A 20,117-nucleotide genomic window follows, 5' to 3' on the forward strand; every position below is an offset into this window, starting at 1 on the left:
GGAGTTGGCAGTTACCTCTATCGAGCACGTCCTGTGGGAATCAGGGACGCTCACTGGTTCGATAAGATTTGAGCCAGGGGATACTGGCAAAATAAAATAGTGACTGTGAAACAAAAACTGAATGGTCAATGACTTCGACGGTGGTTGGGAAGAAATTTCCAACTGCAGGGAAGGTGGAAGAGCCTAGGAGGTGGGACTCCAAATTTTAATCCCAGAGCAAGTTCAGAGGCTTTAAGATGGCAGCCCCATCACTGGACTACCCTGCAAGGCATTGGTAGTGTCTTCAGGGAATTGAGAATTACTCACAAGTTTCAAAAGGAAAATAAACTGGACAGGATTATGGATAAACACAAATCTGGTTCAAAAAAGAGTAAAGGTTTTGGATTAAAGGACAGAATTATTTTGGGGACGTGGAATGTTAGAGGTTTGAATAACAAAGAAGTGGAATTGGTTCATCAATTGAAGGAATGCAAGGTGAACATTGCAATTGTGACAGAAACAAAGAAGAAGCTCAAGGACACAAAGGATCTGGAGGGTTATACATTGATGTATAGTGGCGTTGAGCAAGGCAAAAGAGCTTTTTGTGGTGTTGCAGTGCTTGTGGATACGAAGTGGAAGAAACATATTCAAAATTATATCTTTATTAATGAAAGGATAATCACTGTATGCTTGAAAATAGATTGAGGTTACCTGACAGTAATTGGCATATATGCACCTGAAGAGCGGAAGAAAAAAGGAAACAGAAGAATTCTATGAACACCCCCAAATTCAAGTAAATAAATATCATTCAGACTTTTTGATAATAGTGGGAGACCTGAATGCTAGATTAGATAACGATCCAGTTCCAAATGTCTTAGGATGTTTTGGTGGGCCTTGCTTGAATGAAAATGGGAAACAGCTAAGAGATTTTACAACATACAATGAGCTGAAGATCACTAATACATATTTTAGAAAAAAAAGACATGCATAAGTACATGTGATGCGCAAGGGGCTATAGGTCCTTAATTGATTATTTCATTGCCAATAAGAAAATAGCTCCACAGGTATGTGACACGGGTGTAAAAAGGAAGTGACATTAATAGTGATCATTACCTGGTTGTTTTTGAGATAGAGCTATTGGCAAGGTGGAGGAGTAGATTAGCAGCAAGAAGAGATATGCCAGATGAGATCTTTCAAGTGTATTTGCTACAGGAAAAAAGTATTGGTTTTATGTATCAGCGAAGGTTGACACAACTACTCGCAGAAATCCCAACAATGGATGATGTAGATGAAGAATGGAAAAATTTAAGGGGTGCAGTGAGCGAGATAGCCTATGAAACAGCAGCGAAAACCAAAAAAAATATAGATGTAGGAAGAGTGTGAAGTTGTGGGACGACGAGATACAAGAGGCAATAGGAGATAAAAGGAAGGCATATAAAGCTGTGATACAGAATCCTTCAGACAGAACACAAGAACAGTATAGAATTAAAAGGAATTATGCTAAAATCATAGTGAGAAGAGCTCATCAGAAATTGTGGGACAGGTTTTGTCTATGTTGGAGAAGGATGTACATGGCAGACAAACAATTGGCTATAAAATTGGCTATGAAACATCTAAATAGCTCAAAGAAAGATAAAGCGACACTGGATATTATAGATAAGGAAGAATGGATAGAACATTACAAAGACTTGTGGTATAAGGGATCTACAATATAAAACTCAGAACCTACTAAAACGAGAGTTGATATTGATTTGATAGAAATGAAAGAATTGGAAAATGCTTTGAAAACAACAAAAAACAAAAAGGCAGTAGGAGTAAATGGTATTAACTCAGAGCTCTTGAAGTATGGAAGCACATTATTTATGCTGCGCCTCTTTCACTTACTTAATATGTGTTTGATGAGTTCAAATATCCCTAAAGAGTGGAAAATAGCCAAAGTGATATCCCTTTTTAAGAGAGGAGATAGAAATTTGGTAGAGATTTACAGAGGGATAAGGTTTTTATGCACCTGCTATAAGTTATAAAGCAGTATTGTCAATTGTAGACTGCAAAGTATTTTGGAGGTAGTTTTAATGAAGGACCAGGTAGGTTTTCGGAGAGGCTGGTCATGCATGGACGATTTTTTCTCTTCAACAGATCATTGCAAAAGGAGTATAGTTTAATTTGGAGACACATCTTTGTTTTGTAGACTATGATAGGGTACTCAAAGGAAAATTATGGCACATCATGATGAAAAAAGGGGTTCCACAAAATTTAATAAGTGTGATTAGAAGTATGCATGCAAAGACATCAGTAGTAATTGTCTGTGGTGGGCGGGTGACTGAGGAGGTTGTGATAAATAGAGGTGTATGGCAGGGTTGTCCTCTTTCTCCCTCTTTGTTTAATATGCATATATATATATATATATAGATGAGATGTGTAGAAAATGGAAGAGTTCAATAAGCAAAGGGATACAAATAAACCCTGATGTATCCATCAATAAAATCTTATTTGTGGATGATCAGGTAATCCTTCAAATAACAGAATATGATTGGCAGAGGGCTTTGTTCTTCTATCTGAATGGTTTAAGCTCTCAGTATAATATGAATATATCCCTGACAAAGTCATGGCATTTCTCGGAAAGTTTCCTGTTAAATCAAAAATCGTTCTCGGAGATAAGATTCTTGAACAGGTGTCTCATTTTAATTACCTAGGCTGTGATGTTTCTTACAAGAATGATAGAGATTCTGATAAGAAGATCTCTATATTTCAAGTCATTTGTGGAACAATAAGGAGAACATTGAATGAGACTCAAATGAAGTTTTATATAGTGATGGCTGCTCGTACTCTGTATGGCTCTGAGGGTTAGGTCTTATCAAAGAGACAGCTCAGTAAAATTCAGGCAGCCGAAATGAGATACCTGTGTTTGGTAAAGGGGTGCACTAGACAAGATTGTTTTAGGAATGAGGATATCAGAAGAGAGTTAAATGTTCTATCCTTGTGCTACACAATACACAATAGTAGAGAATAGGGAGAGGTGGAAGGACCATGTTAATAGGATGGTAGATGGAAGGTTCCCAAGGAAATAATATACTATTTACTGAAGGACAAAAGAAGTGTGGGACAGCCAAGAAACCCTTTTAAACTGGAACAGGTGAATCGCCTACAGTGTGATGGAAGAAGAAGAAGAATAAGTTTTAAAAGAATTTAATTTATTTAGAAACAGCCTTATAATCTTATTATTTTTATAACTTAAAAGTAAAGAGATCATTTTACTTTTAAGTAAAAATTTATTTTCACACATTTTACCACATTTTATGATAATGTAACTTTAGGTGGTAAAGTTGTGAAACAAAACTATTATGCAGTCAATACTTTTGTCAGAATTTAAAATCAAATTGTAATATGATGAAAATAAATCATAATTTACCTTTTCCAAATAAGTCGTGTATTAAATTGTTGGTTTTATTTTTCACAAAGTTATTGATCATCAGTCGAGAATCTTCTGATCCATTTTTAAAGTCAAGAGTTTCAACACTAGCATCAAAATTACTTCTCAAATCATTCTGAAAACTGCCTACAATTGGAAATTCTTCATCAAGAAAAAAATGTTGTTCCTATTTTTACATTTTTATTAACCTAAAACAAAAAAAAATTAGGAGAGTAATTAATTGTTAAAGACTTCACAAACAAGATACAATTTTTATATAGAAAAAACAATTTAATATCAGATTCTTTCACCCATTTCCTGTGCTAGTAGTAGATTTAATTAAGCAGCTAAATATAACAAAAATGAAGGAATCAAAGTTTATAGGCAGATTTATCATGGAATTATGTTAGAAAAATGTAAGTTTGTTTACTCAAAATTTATTTGTGTTATATTTTCAGATTGTTATTTTGAACCGAATTCATTACTGCAAATTAGAGATCATAAAAATATGCTGTAGTATCTTTTTTTTAGGTTCCGCTCTAACCCACTAACATTTTCAATGAAAGATTAATGGATGCTTTGCTAGTCTGAAAGTCATAGAAGTAGAAATAGAAATATTTCAAATATCCATTGAAATGATGAAATTCTGATTAAATGTTGAATTTTTTTTAAAATGTTATATTTTTATTAAAAAAAGATTTATAAAATTTTATAGATTTACAATAGTTTGTTTTCAAATAATCGTAATAATAACAGTAGTTATAATACGAATAATAATAAAATACTAATAAAAATAATTTAAAGATCAATCATGACACTTAGGTAAAATTGTTAATCTGTACAGTTTATTCATGCTTCGGGTGGAGTATAATTTTTATCAGTTATGTTAATATTTGTATTAATAAAAGTAATAATTATACTAAATCACGTAAAACTGAGGAATGCTCAAATATTAAAAGAAAAAATATAATAGTTGAACTGACATTATAGTAATTACACGTTTTGATAACGTAATTTAATTTTTAAAAGATTTTACGTGTAAAAAATCTTAGCTTGCTACTCTTAAAAAACTGTAGCTTGCTACTTGGGAAATAATATAAGGTAAGTTAGATTTTTTAGGTTAATTTTTTTTATCTATCTGGTTGGTTTTTTGGATTAATTAGGATGTTAGGTTATTTTTCCCTGTTTATATAATAAATTGGAAAAACTATTGTATACATGTAAGCAGAAAATATTCTAGCTATTCTCTAAAATAATTTTAAGTAATATTAAGTATTAACAAACTTACCAATTACAGTTAACTTTATTATAATTGTACGGTTTAAAGAGATAAGGGGAAGGGAGAAGAGAGAGAGAGAGAGAGAGAGAGAGAGAGATAATTACAACGTATCAATAAAATTCATTCTCTACTTGATTATGACTGAATACACTTTCAATAGCTGAGAAGGTTTCAAACTAGTTTTTTGTTTATGAGGAAAAAAGAAATAAGAAAAAAAGATGAAGAAACTGTTATTTGTTTTTGAAGAGAAAGATGATGCTAAAAACAACATTGTGACTGAAAACAGCAATAACACTATCAAGGGAAAAGTCTTGAAAAACAGTTGACTTTATCTTTGTTATATAGAATTAGTTACCGCACTATCCTCACGTTTGGAACGAATTACTAGATGCTAAGATTAGGCGCAAATTGTAGGGAACTAGTGGATGAATGTAAATTATGCAGAGCACTTGGTGTTAATAAGAAAATAAAAAAGCAATGTACTACTTGCATGCACATTTTATCGCTGAATAGGGCATTTCAAACAGTTTTGTTTACATCACTTATTAACTTCAAACAAGTTCCACATGAGCACCTTTTGTGGTGGGTAAAATATCGAAGATATTCAATTTCAAGCCACACATTACAAAAAATATCTGGAGTTATTACATTAATTACATCTTCGATTTTTCTTGTTCATTGATGATGAAAACCTTCGTTGCGTACACTCTGTCTTTGACAAACCCCCAAGGAAAGAAAACGAGTGGCGTAACGTCTGGGGATTGGTGGCCAGGGGATTGGTCCAACACGGTCAATACAACTTGAGGAAACTGTTCATGTAGATACTCCCTAACATGTAAACTCCAGTGTGGTGATGCGCCTTCTTGGAAGTAAACGTTGGGTCGTCGATGTAAAATTTGTTTTGCATACTCCTGTAACATGTTTAGATAATACGTACTAGTAACTGTTGGATCGGCGAAGAATGGTTCGATAACTACATAAGCAGTCAATACACACCGAATGTTAATTTTCAGGCTATCACGTTGCCTTTGTTGAACGGTATGGGGTTTTCGCTACCAAAATTTCGACAGTTATGACGGTTAACGTGACCAGACATACGGAAGGTAGCTTCGTCAGAGAAGATTACTTTTTCTAGAAATGCATTATTTCGTCTACTTTATCAAGAGTATCCACAGTGTGGTTTATCATCCATCTCCTTCAACTACATGCACCAACTGTATTTTGTATGCGGAAGTTTTAGGCGTTTGTGTAGAACCTTCACGATTGTCGATTGCGGTATTCTCAGTTCTAAACTCGCATAACGAGTAGATTTACCCGGGCCTTTCTGAAAATGTTCTCTACTCGATCCACAACTTCCTCGAAGACGGAAAGTCTGTCAGCACCTTTTTTGTCTACTACACTTTCTTAAGCTGCTGATATCAACGTTTAATATAGTCTTTCTTAGGAAGATCACGGTAATACTCTAAACGAGACGTCTACGAGTAGTAATAACAGATCTGTTTTCATGAAACCATAGTACACATATTGCTTTCTCCTGCACCGCATCCAACTGATGTATCCGTATCACGTATTACGAGTACAAGCGATTAATGAGATTACCATCTGCTGAAACGAGAATTTTTTTGAGGTACTTTCACTAAATATTGACACATAATCCGCAAAATCTTACCGCAAAAACCTTCACTCATGAAGCTGGATTCAACAAAAATGAAAAGTTCAGGTTTCACAATAACCATCCTTGAGCACAAACAATTCCTCGTCCAATCATTTTCATCAAATACTTAGGTTTTTATTACGGGCGATTCACTGATCTCTCCATGTTTCCTTTCATCACAAGAACTTCCTACCGATTTATTTGAATAAATTGCCTTGGTTCCAATGGATAAGATGTGATTCGTGTACGATGGTGAGCCAACTATAAAAATACTGAATATTACAAAGTTAGATATTTTGTAGTAAACAAAATTGTTAATTTAAATAAAGATAGGAGCCTAAGCATGTTTGAGAAAGCGAATTCATTTTATGAGTTTTAACCATTTCATGCGAAGGCTACAGAATATATCCCGGTTGTCCATTGGAATTTCAGATCCAATGGAATAATACACTAAGGTGGGCAGACACTTATAAAGTTTACTAGCAGACTGCAGAGTATACTGAACTGTAGCTACTATAATACTTACTGCTTTTATCAAGGAACGCTATAGTATTTCTAATCACTTTTATGTGGCCTCCTTATTTTAGGTAGATTTCATAAAAAACTACCTATTGTAATGGGTACCATCATTCAACTTCCGGAAAATTTCGACATATCTTCGCGTTTCACATCCTTCAGATCCCAAAACCACCGTCAGTTCAAAAGTCTATATATATATATATATTATATATTGTTACCACATGTATGCCTGACTTAATATCGACGGACGACAACGGTAGCAGCTCAGATGTCAGCAAGAGCACAGCATATGTATACGCTGGTACGCGACACCCCCGTCGCGCAGATGACCGCGCAGTTCTCCCACCATAGCGGTGCTGCGGCTCCACCACTCTCAGGGTCCAATAAAAGAACGTGCACGAGAGTGAATTTTTAATTCATCGTCGACCACCACCTAGAGAAGACCAAGAAGAAGAAGAAGAAGACAGAAGTCTCCTGGCGGATGCCAACATCCCCGCCGGAGCAGCAGGTCTGGCCGGCCCGCCGAGGGAGCCGCTGGACGTGGACGCTACCTATCCACTCTAATTCGGCGAGCTTTAACCGCTGGCCGACGGACTCAGCAGCAGAAGCCGGTTGAGCGTGGGATCGTTCGGGGAGAACCACCTCGGCCGCGCCGGCGAAAGACGACCGACGCCGACCCGATAATGCGAGGAAAAATCGGACCATGGGGTGGAAATGGGGGGGGGGGGGGCTTTTTCGAAAAAATAAATATCTCTATAACTTTCTTAGTAAGTAAAATATCGAATTCGTTTAAAGTTCATACTATTTGGGTAAGGGCTTAAAAACTTATTAATTAAAGATTTTATGTATCACCAACTATTGGCCCAGGGAGTGGAAAAAATGGGATTTTAAAGACAAAAAATATCGTACCTTCCTTAATAAATACAGTATCGAATCGGTTTAAAGTGTTTGTTAGTTCTCTAAACATTACCTAAAACTTTTGTCTGAAACAATTTTTGATATGACTAACCTTACGGCAAAGGATGAGGAAAATATTGCTGGAATTGCAAGAAGATTGGACTTGTCGTATGCTAATCATGAGAAATTTTTTTCACATGCATCCATTGTCGTATTGAGTAAATATGAAGTTTTTCTTAACTTTAAGGTGGAAATCGTTTTTATTCCCTACCTAAGATACTTAACACCGGTGAAATCTACCTTCGCCTTCCGGCGTGCCGAAAGGGATTTTTTTTTATGTATGATAGATATTACTGATATAATAACACTATATTGCTATCAGAATGAGAAGTAAATAATTCATATTTACATCAATGGTCTCGAAATTTTATTAATGTACACATATATGAATATCTTAAGAATATGTAGACTTGAATGCAACCTAAAAATTTGTACATCAACATGCTTTGTAGTCAACTTATCAAAATTATAAAATTAAAAATTATTGACCAGATACAAACTAACAAGAAGTAATAACAGTTTTGTACTGTAGAATTTTCAAAATTTTATAATAGACATTTAAGAATATTGAATTATTTGAAAAAAGAACTTAGTTTTAAAAAACTAAATTTGAATCTAATTACCACAACAATTTTTATTAAATTAAAGTATCAAGAAAAAAGAAAAAAAAACACTATACTTTATGCTTAGATAAATAATCTCCCGTAAATCTTAGGTACTTAAACACAGCGCTCAGTGATTTTCTAAATACTCCATATAATAAATAAAAAACTGACCATGGATACTTTACCTTTAATAAACCAGTAAATTCTTTGAATGCCGCTTTAATTACATTTTCATTATTTGGAAGGTGTAATATTTTTCTAAGTTCTGTACGTGTTTGTCCAAAGCTTCCTAGAAACAAGGCACTAAGAGCATAATGCAAACTCAAAGGGCTGATTAATACATTTTCATTCTTTGAACTACTAACTGCCTGCAAATGAAAAACAAATCATTAGCAAGTAATATTCAAAATAACTGTGATAAAAAATTATAACATATTTTTTACTAATTGTGAAAAGATCCATATTAATAGTATTGTAAATAAATTAGTTACTATGAAAGAAGAGAAAGACACATACGTTATGATTTCTGGTTTTGTTTTACATTCACTGGGCTCGACTACAGAGGATTCATAAATTTTGCTTTTAACGTTTTATCAAGTAGTGTTACTCAGTGAAACATGCAAGATTGTTAGGAAAAACAATCGCAAATCTTGTCTTCATGAAAATCAGTATAATCATTTAGGAACTGCAACGTAAATGAGCTGTAAACGTTACACACTAATGCAAGGAAGCTAGCAGCAAGTAAGAATTATATCTTATTGCGGGTGACAGCATTATAAAAACTTAAAACTTAATAAAAAAAACATAATAAAACATAATATTTGTGTTTTTAAATAATAATTATAGACTTATTATTTGTTAAAATAATAATTTTAACATAATATTATGTTTTTTAAAACATAATAAAAAACTTAATATTCTCACTAAATAAAAACTTATAAAATAATTATCAATAAAAACTATTTTAATAAAAACATAATATTCTCACTATCAACTCGTGACAATGTAAGTTTACAGGTAGACATCCTGAATGTTTATGAAATGCATAAACATTTAATTTTTACAACATTTTACATCATTTTTATCAGTCAAAAAAAAAAACTAATTTTATTTGGTCGGCACATTATACAGAATTTACAAAAAAATGACGGGTTTTTAAAACTGTTTAATGTCTCTTAATATTGACTTACAGAAATAATCACAAATGAAATAAATGAATAACTTTTACAATTTTTCTCTAAAAGTGTTCAATGTGACCTTACGTCACGCGGCAAACATCCAATCGATGTACAGATCGTCTCATACTTTAAACTAGAGCAGTAATTCTCAACCTTTTCAGCTCCACGATCCCCAAAACGTAAAAAAATATATAATGAATATTTTGCGACCCCAACCCAATGAAACCTTGTTAAAATTATTTAGCTGGGTTGATAACGACGGGTATGAACATGTATGTATCAAGTGCACAAACATGAGCAAATTACAGGTTCCAACTTGATATGTACGTGTCCCATATAATTTGGTGTGCTTGCATAATAAATCCTGTGAGAACGTCATCTTCGAACGTGCATATGATACGTTTAATCACATTGCGCTTTCATCGGTATAAAAGAGGCGTAAGGAATTTACAGAATGTCAGTTTGTGAAGAGTGTGTCTGGTGCCTTTAAGTTTTAAAAGCGTAGTTTCACGGAAAACAATAATTGAGGTAACGATTTTTTAGTGTGTGGTCAAACGGTATAACTGTTTTTTTTTCGCTTTCTAACGATACAGTATCAAGGCGAATTGATGACATGACTGCCGATGTTTGCGATCAGATATTCAGTATATGAGTTGAAGTGAATATTTTAGATTTCAATTTGATGAATCAGCAGATGTAGCAAACATTTCTCAGTTCTTATGGTTTGTGAGATATGAATGCGATAGGGACAAATCAATCGAAGAGAATATGTTGTTTTGCAAATCAATACCTGGTGATGCAATAGGACAATGCCTTTTTGATGGTTTTAAGAGGCTAATAAAAGCTATAACATAGATTGAACGAAATGTATTGCAGTATGCAGGAAAGAATAGGATTTCTGAAAAAATGAAAAGATTGTCTTACACCAAGAGCGGAATGGACGCACTGCTTTCTTCACAGATATGTTCCTGCCATAAAAAAAATATGCCGGAAATCCTCAAATTCTTTGGAAAGCTGTAAAAATGGTTAATCTTTTTAAAGTCGACCGTTAAAGAATAGGATATTTGCTAAACAATAGGATGAAATGGGTGAAAAGAAAAAAATCTCTTCTTTTCCGTAGAAGTAAGATGGTTATCGCGAGAGAAAGTGTTAATCCGGTTACTGGAATTGCAAGATGAATTAATAATATTTTTCAGGATAAACAAATTCTGTTTTTACTGAATAATGAGCATACACAGAGTATGTTGCTGTTGCGTTACTTAGATGATGTATTTTTGTGTTTAAACGACATGAATGTGAATTTACAAGGACGCGAAAAACATTTTATTAAAGACATAAATTTCACGCTTTCATTAAGAAGTTTAATGTTTGGATTATTTGCCTTTAAAGCAAAAATTTTTATATGTATCCACTCACTTCCAGTTATATTGAGAAAACTTTGGATGAAGAAGACCGTGTTATTCACCACAGTTAGGATGGCATGAAGATGCATTTGCGTGAGCTAAAACTTCAGTTGTCGGAGTATTTTACAGAAGATAAAAATGATTTCTCGAAAAGATGGGTGCTGAATCCATCTAGTGAAAACGTAGTTGCAGTTGCTAAGTCTCTTTCTTTTGTCTTCAGTTATTTGACTGGTTTGATGCAGCTCTCCAAGATTCCCTATCTAGTGCTATTCGTTTCATTTTAGTATACCCCGTACATCCTACATCCCTAACAATTTGTTTTACATATTCCAAACGTGGCCTGCCTACACAATTTTTTCCTTCTACCTGTTACTCCAATATTAAAGCGACTATTCCAAGCTGCCTTAATACGTGACCTATAAGTCTCTTCTTTTAGCTATATTTTTCCAAATGCTTCTTTCTTCATATAATTGCCGCAACACCTCTTCATTTGTCACTTTATCCACCCGTCTGATTTTTAACATTCTCCTATAGCACCGCATTTCAAAAGCTTCTAATCTTTTCTTCTCAGATACTCCGATCGTCCAAGTTTCACTTCCATATAAAGCGACACTCCAAACATATACTTTCAAAAAACTTTTCCTGACATTTAAATTTATTTTTGATGTAAACAAATTATATTTCTGACTGATGGCTCATTTCGCCTGTATTATTCGGCATTTTATATAGCTCCTGCTTCGTCCATCTTTAGTAATTCTACTTCCCAAATAACAAAATTCTTCTACCTCCATAATATTTTTTCCTCCTGTTATCACATTCAATGGTCCATCTTTGTTATTTCGACTACATTTCATTATTTTCGTTTTGTTCTTGTTTATTTTCATGCGGTAGTTCTTGCGTAGGACTTCATCCATGCCGTTCATTGTTTCTTCTAAATCCTTTTTACTCTCAGCTAGAATTACTATATCATCAGCAAACCGTATCATCCTTATCTTTTCACCTTATACTGTTACTCTGAATCTAAATTGTTGTTTAATATCATTAACTGCTAGTTTCATGTAAAGATTAAAAAGTAACGGGGATAGGGAACATCCTTGTCGAACTCCTTTTCTTATTACAGCTTCTTTCTTATGTTCTTCAATTATTACTGTTGCTGTTGCTGAATGCTAACTCATACTAACCACAATACGATCAAGAAGGTCAACATTTCGATTGGGAAGTCAGCACGCCCAGCGCAGTCGGTAGGTTATAAAGACTGTAACAGTTGTAAACGATTTGGATCCAAATTTAAGCGTTTTCTTTAAATATTCCACACGCCATCAATGACAGTAGTAGTTCGCGGCAGGCCTTCCTAAGTGATTTTTAAGACTACGCAGAATATCTGACATAATAATTTTCTTCATACACTCTTGGTACTCTTCACTTTACGAAGCTATCTGATCGTTACAAACTAATTATGCTATCGACAAATATTGTCGTTTGCAAAACCATGATTAAACTTTCTACGGAATGCACGATGAAACTGTAACTATAGATTCACAGTTCACAAACTGCAAAACGCAGAGGGCTTTTTTCAGGATTCCCCATCTTTGGTAGTGGCACTGTCAAGCAGAAAGACAGTGTATCAATCTACGGCCATGCGAGGCACTAAAACTGTCCTTTTTGCACTTTTATTCTAGTCTTAGATCAACAAGTTTACCTTACCCAAGCGATATTACAAAAATGAAAACCCCAATATTCTTTTTTGTACAACCGTTATATCACATAAAAAATGGATAGATGCGCTGTTGCACAGGTAAAAAACCCGGTAATGAATTGCATAAGTTTCCCGACTACACAGGTCAAGTTATGCTATTAATTTTTTCAATTCAATTATTTTAAGCTCTATTTGTATATTATGCTTATTGTTTTATATATTGGGCTTTCTGTTGCATCAAATTCATTTTAAAGTCTTATCAAGGGATAGGTATTAAGATATTTTATTGACTTTGTTGCTTAAAAAATACGTTTTGAGCACTAAAAATTTGAAATTGCGAAAAGGTTTTTTCTCATTTGAGGGCTTCCATAGTCAAGGGCAGGCATTCAGGTAAAATTAATTTTTAACAACATGAATCCCTAAGTGATGATAATCGATAAAAAAAAGAACGTTTTAATATTTTTTTTTAAATACAAAGATATGGCCATAATTCTAAATAAACAAAGTTGTAATTTTGTAGGAAGGGGATGAGTTTTGGTAATTTTAGATTAAAAAAAATATTTTTGATAACACAGACCATTCGATTGTAATGAGCAAAAAATTTCTCTAATGGTCTATTGATGTAGAAAATGGTTAAAAAAAACTCCATTAACTCATTTTCTGTCACAATATATAGCTAGAAAAAAAAAAATGTTTTGGAGGGGGTGAATATTGAATAAAGTTTTTTTATAATTTGTGATCTTAATTAAAAAAAACTTCTGTAAGAAGAATGTTTTTGCTAAAGTGCCCCAGTAAAAATTTGAAATTTTATTCCCGCCAAAAGCCCGCTTTTTCCAAATTTTGCAAAAATTGAATACATTCTTTCCTCCTAAGGTAGTATGTGTATCATGTTTGAAGACAGTCGGTCAACAGGGTCCAGAGTTTTAAGACCAAATACAGGTCAACCATTCATACGTATATACCACAAACGTCCGTCTGTCAGAAATAGATTTTTTGAACGTGGGGGAGCATTGAAATAAATGTGGTTTTTTTTTGTAGATTACTATATGTTATATATTTGTAGATTAATAATTTTTTTTTTGTTAAACCTTTTTTTAATGTCTCCTTAATTGACAAAACTTAAAAAAAGATCAATCTTTTTTAGATACTTCCTAAACTGTATTGCACTGTACACTTTCCTGTTGTAGCTGTAGCTGATATAGCAGCATATTTTTATATCCCTGTAGCCGGGAAAGTAAAAATGAACCTTGCTAACATTTACCTGAAAGGATTAAGGGAAACTGTACCTGTAGTAAAGTCATGATCAGAATAATATCACAAAATAAAAAATAGAAGTTGCTGAAGTCCAAATTTATAAAAAAATAAATAAATATACAAAAAATAATAAATTAACATGTAAAAATACAAAAAAATAAATAAATAAACATTCATAATGCGTTACTGGTAATTATTTGAACATATATTTATGTACATATTAAACGACCAAGTGCTATCTTCTAGATCATTTGGTCTCCGGTTCGATTCCAATCAAGGGTCCGGCATTTTTTTATCGATTATTTCATTCATCATTCTCGTTAAAATCGTCATTTCCCTCGTTAAAGTATAAGCAACGCGTTTATTTTAAAGAGTAAAATAGTAAAAAAAACCGATCAAAAGTTGCATATCCTCCCTGGCTTCTTCCTTGACAGATTTTTTATTATGAATACCCATATTATTTTTAAATATTAACGACTTTACTATTCATGATTAAAATATATCAAATCAATTTATTATAAAGTGTAACATGATAATCGATCTTAGGTTGTAATTTCAAATAACGGATTTAGTAAATAATTTTTGAAAACAGCTTTAGAAATTGATTTCTACATACTGTTTTAAAAGTTCTAGCGATGTTTTACATCGTGATATAGGGGGCCGAATGTAGTAGTATTTATTTCATATAGTTTTTGCTTCACCCTTGACTTCAAAATAAGTGCATGAAACCTCTTGGAAAAAATGTAGACTAATATGTCAGAAATGACTAGTGAAATCGGTTTTTTTGCGCCATAGTATAAAAAATGTAATTGTTCTTTACGAATAGTTGCGAGCTATGACATGTTTTTTTTTATTGATTATGAGAGTCTCAAGAAAAATTAAAAAAACAAAACGGTTTTATATTAGTATAAGTTATGAAAATTTATACAATTTATCAAAATTAAATAATAGTAGAATTTAATTTTTGATATTTTTTCAATGAATTTTTTATTTTTCCCTCTCAGAGAAATTTTCATTCGTCGATTTTCATTCCGTATGTCATAATGATAGTACTCAAGTAGAGGAAAAGATATTACTTTTTTCAAAAAGTCGAGTTTTCAAAATTTCTAACAAAGAAATCTATTTTAATAAACTATTTTCAAACAAACGTCTTTTTAATTATCAAAAACAAATTTATATATATGACTTAAACCCTGGTGCAATAAATGTAGTTTCTTTATGTAGTAAAGCTTGGCCAGATCATTTAGAAACAGCCTGTAGAATTCAATCTTGGAAAGCGATTGGAAAATAATAACTAATCCTTAATATTATGTACTTAAAATAGTTGTTGAAAATCTAATTTTTCACCATTCTACTCAAATATGTATATTAGATATTTAATTTCCAATAATATAAGAAACGTGAATCGGTGCATCACTTTAAATGTAAGTAATTATAATAGGTTATTAGCTGTAAATTACACAGATATAAACAATAGTTATTAAGATTATGTAACTATAGTTAATAAGTTAGTCAATTTACAATTAATGTTAACTCACTTGTTCACCTTTAAATTATTATTTATAAAATAAATATATAAAATTTAAAACAATTAACAATTTTATATGAAATCTCGTAATTAAGAAAAAAACCGACGAAAAAAAGAAAGAAATGCTAGAAAAAAATAAACAAGTATTTCAAAGAAAACGAAAGATTAAATAAAAAAAGGAGTTCTCACAGCAAATAGTTAATTATTGAGATAATATTCGAGGATAGCCTCTCAGCTTTAAATTGTTAGTTTTGGAATAAATAAAAAACAAACAATGAATATGACCAAACTGACGAGTAAAAAATTAAAAAAATAAGTACTGCTCTAGTATGGAAACTTAGAGAAAGTTGTAAATATGTAGATAAAGAAAGGACAATAACAAGAAATCGAATAACGAAAATATAGGGAAAGTTTTCTCAAAAAAATTTAGAAGGCACAAACAAGAACTTGAGTACGGAAACTAAAAGAAAGCCCAGAATATATGGAGAAAGAGAAATCAGAAACTAAGGATAAAGTTCAAGACTGTAAAGGTTTTTATGCAGCTCAACAAAAATGAAAAATCAACTTTAAATTCATACGCTTAGAAAATTATAAGAGTTTGCAGAAAAGAAAAACAACGCAATGCTAATTGTATTAAAAAAAAATTTAGAAATCTCTTGATTTTTAATAGAAAACAATTGCTAAGAAATACTATAACAATGAAGCCATCAAACGATTAAAAAAATATAACAATAATAATAAAAATAGTTGTATTAAATAGTATTTTGATCTAAAAAGATTAACAAAAAAAGAAACAAAGAAAGAAAGATACCATGAGACAAATTAAGAAAGCAAATGAGTGCTAGTAATTTTTTTTAATAAAATTTTACATAGATTTTATAAAACATTGTTTGTGTTAGCATAATTTTTTTATATAAATATCACATAGTAAAAGTAAAAACGATCTGGATCACTAAAATAATTTCTAAAATACCAAAGCGCTCAGATTTGTTCGAGGAAAGTTTTTTCAACATATGGTGAATTTATCACGTTATGTATGCAACTAGTGTCATACGAGTAAAATGAAAAAGCTGAAAAAATTCTTCAGTCGGCATGAAACATCATAATTTGAAAGAAAATGCAGAATCTCTCTCAGAGTTGGAAGAATAAATTGTGTCACCGATTTTACGTTTTATGCAAAATCAAACAGAAAATAATTAGTCAAAAAAAAGAAAAGTTATTAATATTCCTATCGAAATCAGTAAAGTATACAATGCTTTATCACGTAATTTTAATCAATTCGACACATGTCAATTTCAAATTGTCAATTTTTCAAAATACAAATCTGAAACTATATAATCTGCAATATTATATAATCGGTTATAATAGCATTAAAAGATCTAACCGATTCTCTTTTTTACAAAGAGATCATTAATGAAATAAATTTAAACATATTTAATAAATATAAACGGAATTTTTTTGTCAAAACAAGGAAACAAAGAATTATGATGATGAGAAAGATATAAATCGGAATAAATTATTAACTGAGATAATGGAATCGGAAATTGAACACTAACACGATCCAGCAAGAAGAAGGAGTGAACGAAGATTATTTATTTATTTTTTGTGACAACTCATAGCAAACCAACTTTATTTTTTTCAATGGAATCATTGTTATAAATCACCTTGAATAAATGGGTTTTTAACCTTTATAAAAGTAATTTATTCTTCTTCTAAAATTTTGAAAATGTATTTCTACCAAATACATGAAACAGAATTCTAAAAATTTCTGGAACCACATTTCCAAATATTTAAAAAGTAGGTCATATATATTAATTTTTATAAATATTTACACATTTTCCAAGTAAATAAAATATGTCACTTAAGGTGCAATGAGAATAAATTATTCATGACTGGTCAAGAGCGGGTTATAAATAAAAAAAAATTCTTCCTTCTTACTTTCAAAAAGCTATCGCAGAATGGTCCATTTGACTGTTTAATAACTTCATATTTATTTTTCAAATTATTATCTTGTGAAGCACTACTGCTACAAAATTCTAGCTGCAGTATGACGGCCAATACAATGACTGAAAAAAATTTAAACACTTTGGTAATTATTAAATAACTATTATTAAGTAATGGTAAGTGCATACATGCTCAGAGTCACATTCACATACCCAGTTACATTCAGAATACCCAATAATAATTTTAGGTGATTCTTCAGACTTATAATTATTTTATTCTGATGAAACTAAACATTTAAATATACTAGATTCACATATTGTAATAATGAGGCTTCTCGTAAAAAAAATTATAATATAAAATTATAATATCAGCAGTCAGCTGATATTTTTGTGCAAATTACCGCTTAACTTTTGTTTTACAGTTGGTTTCTTTTTATTGAACTGCAGAATAATTTTTACAGCTAGGCCTATATTAAGTTTTTCCAAAACAAATTACATTTTTGGAATAATTTCAGAAAATAGTAAATTTTCTGATTTTTAATATTGATTCTAAAGAGCACAAAATAGTGATAAATGTTTTTGTAATAAGTTCCGTAGTAGATGACTTAAATGATTCACAAGTCTGTCCCAAAAATGATAAAAATTAAAAAAAAAAATATTAAGTATCTCATGCCTCGCTTATTAGATAAAGTGAGAAAAAAGTGTTCTTCCGATTCCTTTTTCATTGATCTAAACACACATTTAGATATCAGCGCGTCTAGCCCATCAAAATGCAGATAATATTCGACCTTAAAGATGATACATTACTCGTTCAACACGGGGAATGGTTTTACAGGGAATTTTTTTACTCTTACAGAAAGCAATTATGACTTGCTTCAGTGAAACCTCCAGATAATATAACGTAAAGGTAGAAAATATGCCGTCTGTTAAGAGGTAGCCAGTAAAAACATTTTGTTATAGTTTATGATAAACTTTGGTGTGATATAAAATCACTTATATAATAAAATTTATTTTGCAAATAAATTTTAATATAACGAATTAGTAAACAAGAAGAAATAAATTTTAATATAACGAATTAGTAAACAAGAAGAAATAAATTTTAATATAACGAATAAGTAAACAAGAAGACTTATCAACTACACAAATATGTATAATATTAAGGTAAATACAAGACAGTACAGTAAAATGATTTTTCATTTACTTGTTTTTCCGACCGAATTTTAGCTTCTACCAGATTGAGAATAACAGATTGTTGTGCGTAACAGTAGGTTTACAAATATTTATTCATTATTCAGTCAGTCAATTGTTTCACTTTTACATAACTTAAAAACTATAATCTTAATAAAGCTTTTGTTCAATAACCATTATTTAATAAATTATTAAAGTAAAATAACTTTGTATGTTTTTGCTATCTTTAATGAGCAATACAATAATGTTTTCCTTAATAAAAAAATAAGCCTTCCGCCATCTCATAATCGGATTTTATTTTCTATTCTAGTAATCCCTTTACAGTCACAACGTGTTAGATCTCGTAAGGGTCCTCAGTCATCGGTGAATCCAGTCACCGTAATATAGTCTGCTAATTCCTAGCTAATATTCTGTTTATTTTGTTATTTAGAGAATGATATAAAATCTTAAAATCTCCTCTGATTTCAATTAATATTCTTTTTTGTTTCTACGTTGTAACTTAAGAAATCACGATTTCTGTAAGAATCTTAATCTATGAAAACATTTTAATTTGATATCTGTGCTATAGGAACCGTATGTAATTGAATAAAAAAATCATGTACAAAGACCAAAAACTATCTATTATGCGTATTACGATACAGAATAACTCGTATCGTTTACTCTCCAAAAACGGAACAAGCTTGCACATAAATAAAATGAAATAAATAAACCTAAGGGGAAAAAGATAATATATACCAAGAAATAATATACAATTAATTATAAAACTATAATTTTTGTTCAAGTGTCCGTCGTTTGCAGTTTTTTATTAAAAAAACAATGCATCAAGAGATTTAGATTACAAAACTCGGACTTAGACATTAGTAACTCGGATTTGTCCATACTCGGCAGTTGTCTGTTAAGAATGAATTCCTAGTACAAAGTAATTTGTAAACTTAGCTCTATAAATAAAATACTTCAATAAATAAAATATGATAAAGGAAATTAAAAATCTCTATGCTAATTTTACATTAGAGATCAGATATTAATTAATTTGACTGACCGTAAACAGTAGGAAGAAAAATCATCTTTAAGTATACTTTACATTCGGCGATTCGAATCTTTAAACACTAGATAATGCTTACACTCTCTGTCAGGAATATTTGTTTTTATAAACATTAATATGATAACCTCTGACCTAGAATTATTTTGTAACCTTGGTTATAACATAAGTTTCACTCATTAGGGAAAATACGCACAGAAGTTCCATTTATTAACTAATCTTCTAGATCAATAAAAATGAATACATTTAATCCTCTTTGGGTCAGCTGGACTTAGAGCATCAAAATATGACCTAATACTGTCATATTTATCAGTATGTTATGTTGTTTGATCAGTTAAACTAAAGATGAACCAGCTATATGAGTAATATTGTTTTTTAATAAATAACAATAGCATATATATTACAGGACATAACGTAAAATAAAATAATGGTAATAAAAATATTTATTTCTTCAGATAAAATAAAAAAACAAATTTAAAATCCATC

The 20,117-nt window shown here is 31.2% G+C and overlaps 2 protein-coding genes across 4 annotated transcripts in view; both read right to left on the reverse strand.

Moving 5' to 3' along the window:
* Positions 1-20,117, reverse strand: part of LOC142334185 (serine protease inhibitor-like) — a 267,470-nt gene that overhangs the window by 25,318 nt on the left and 222,035 nt on the right. The gene's annotated exons all lie outside the window — the stretch shown is intronic.
* On the reverse strand, positions 3,460-19,983 carry LOC142334186 (serpin B11-like). Its single transcript, XM_075382003.1, has 4 exons — positions 19,632-19,983; positions 17,400-17,527; positions 8,588-8,770; positions 3,460-3,597 (listed from the first exon to the last, which is right to left on the reverse strand). The coding sequence occupies exons 1-4, from the start codon at positions 19,654-19,656 to the stop codon at positions 3,556-3,558; spliced, it is 378 nt and encodes a 125-aa protein (XP_075238118.1). The 5' UTR covers positions 19,657-19,983; the 3' UTR covers positions 3,460-3,555.

Source organism: Lycorma delicatula, chromosome 1 (genome assembly GCF_047948215.1).
Source record: "Lycorma delicatula isolate Av1 chromosome 1, ASM4794821v1, whole genome shotgun sequence".
Lineage (NCBI taxonomy): Eukaryota > Metazoa > Arthropoda > Insecta > Hemiptera > Fulgoridae > Lycorma > Lycorma delicatula.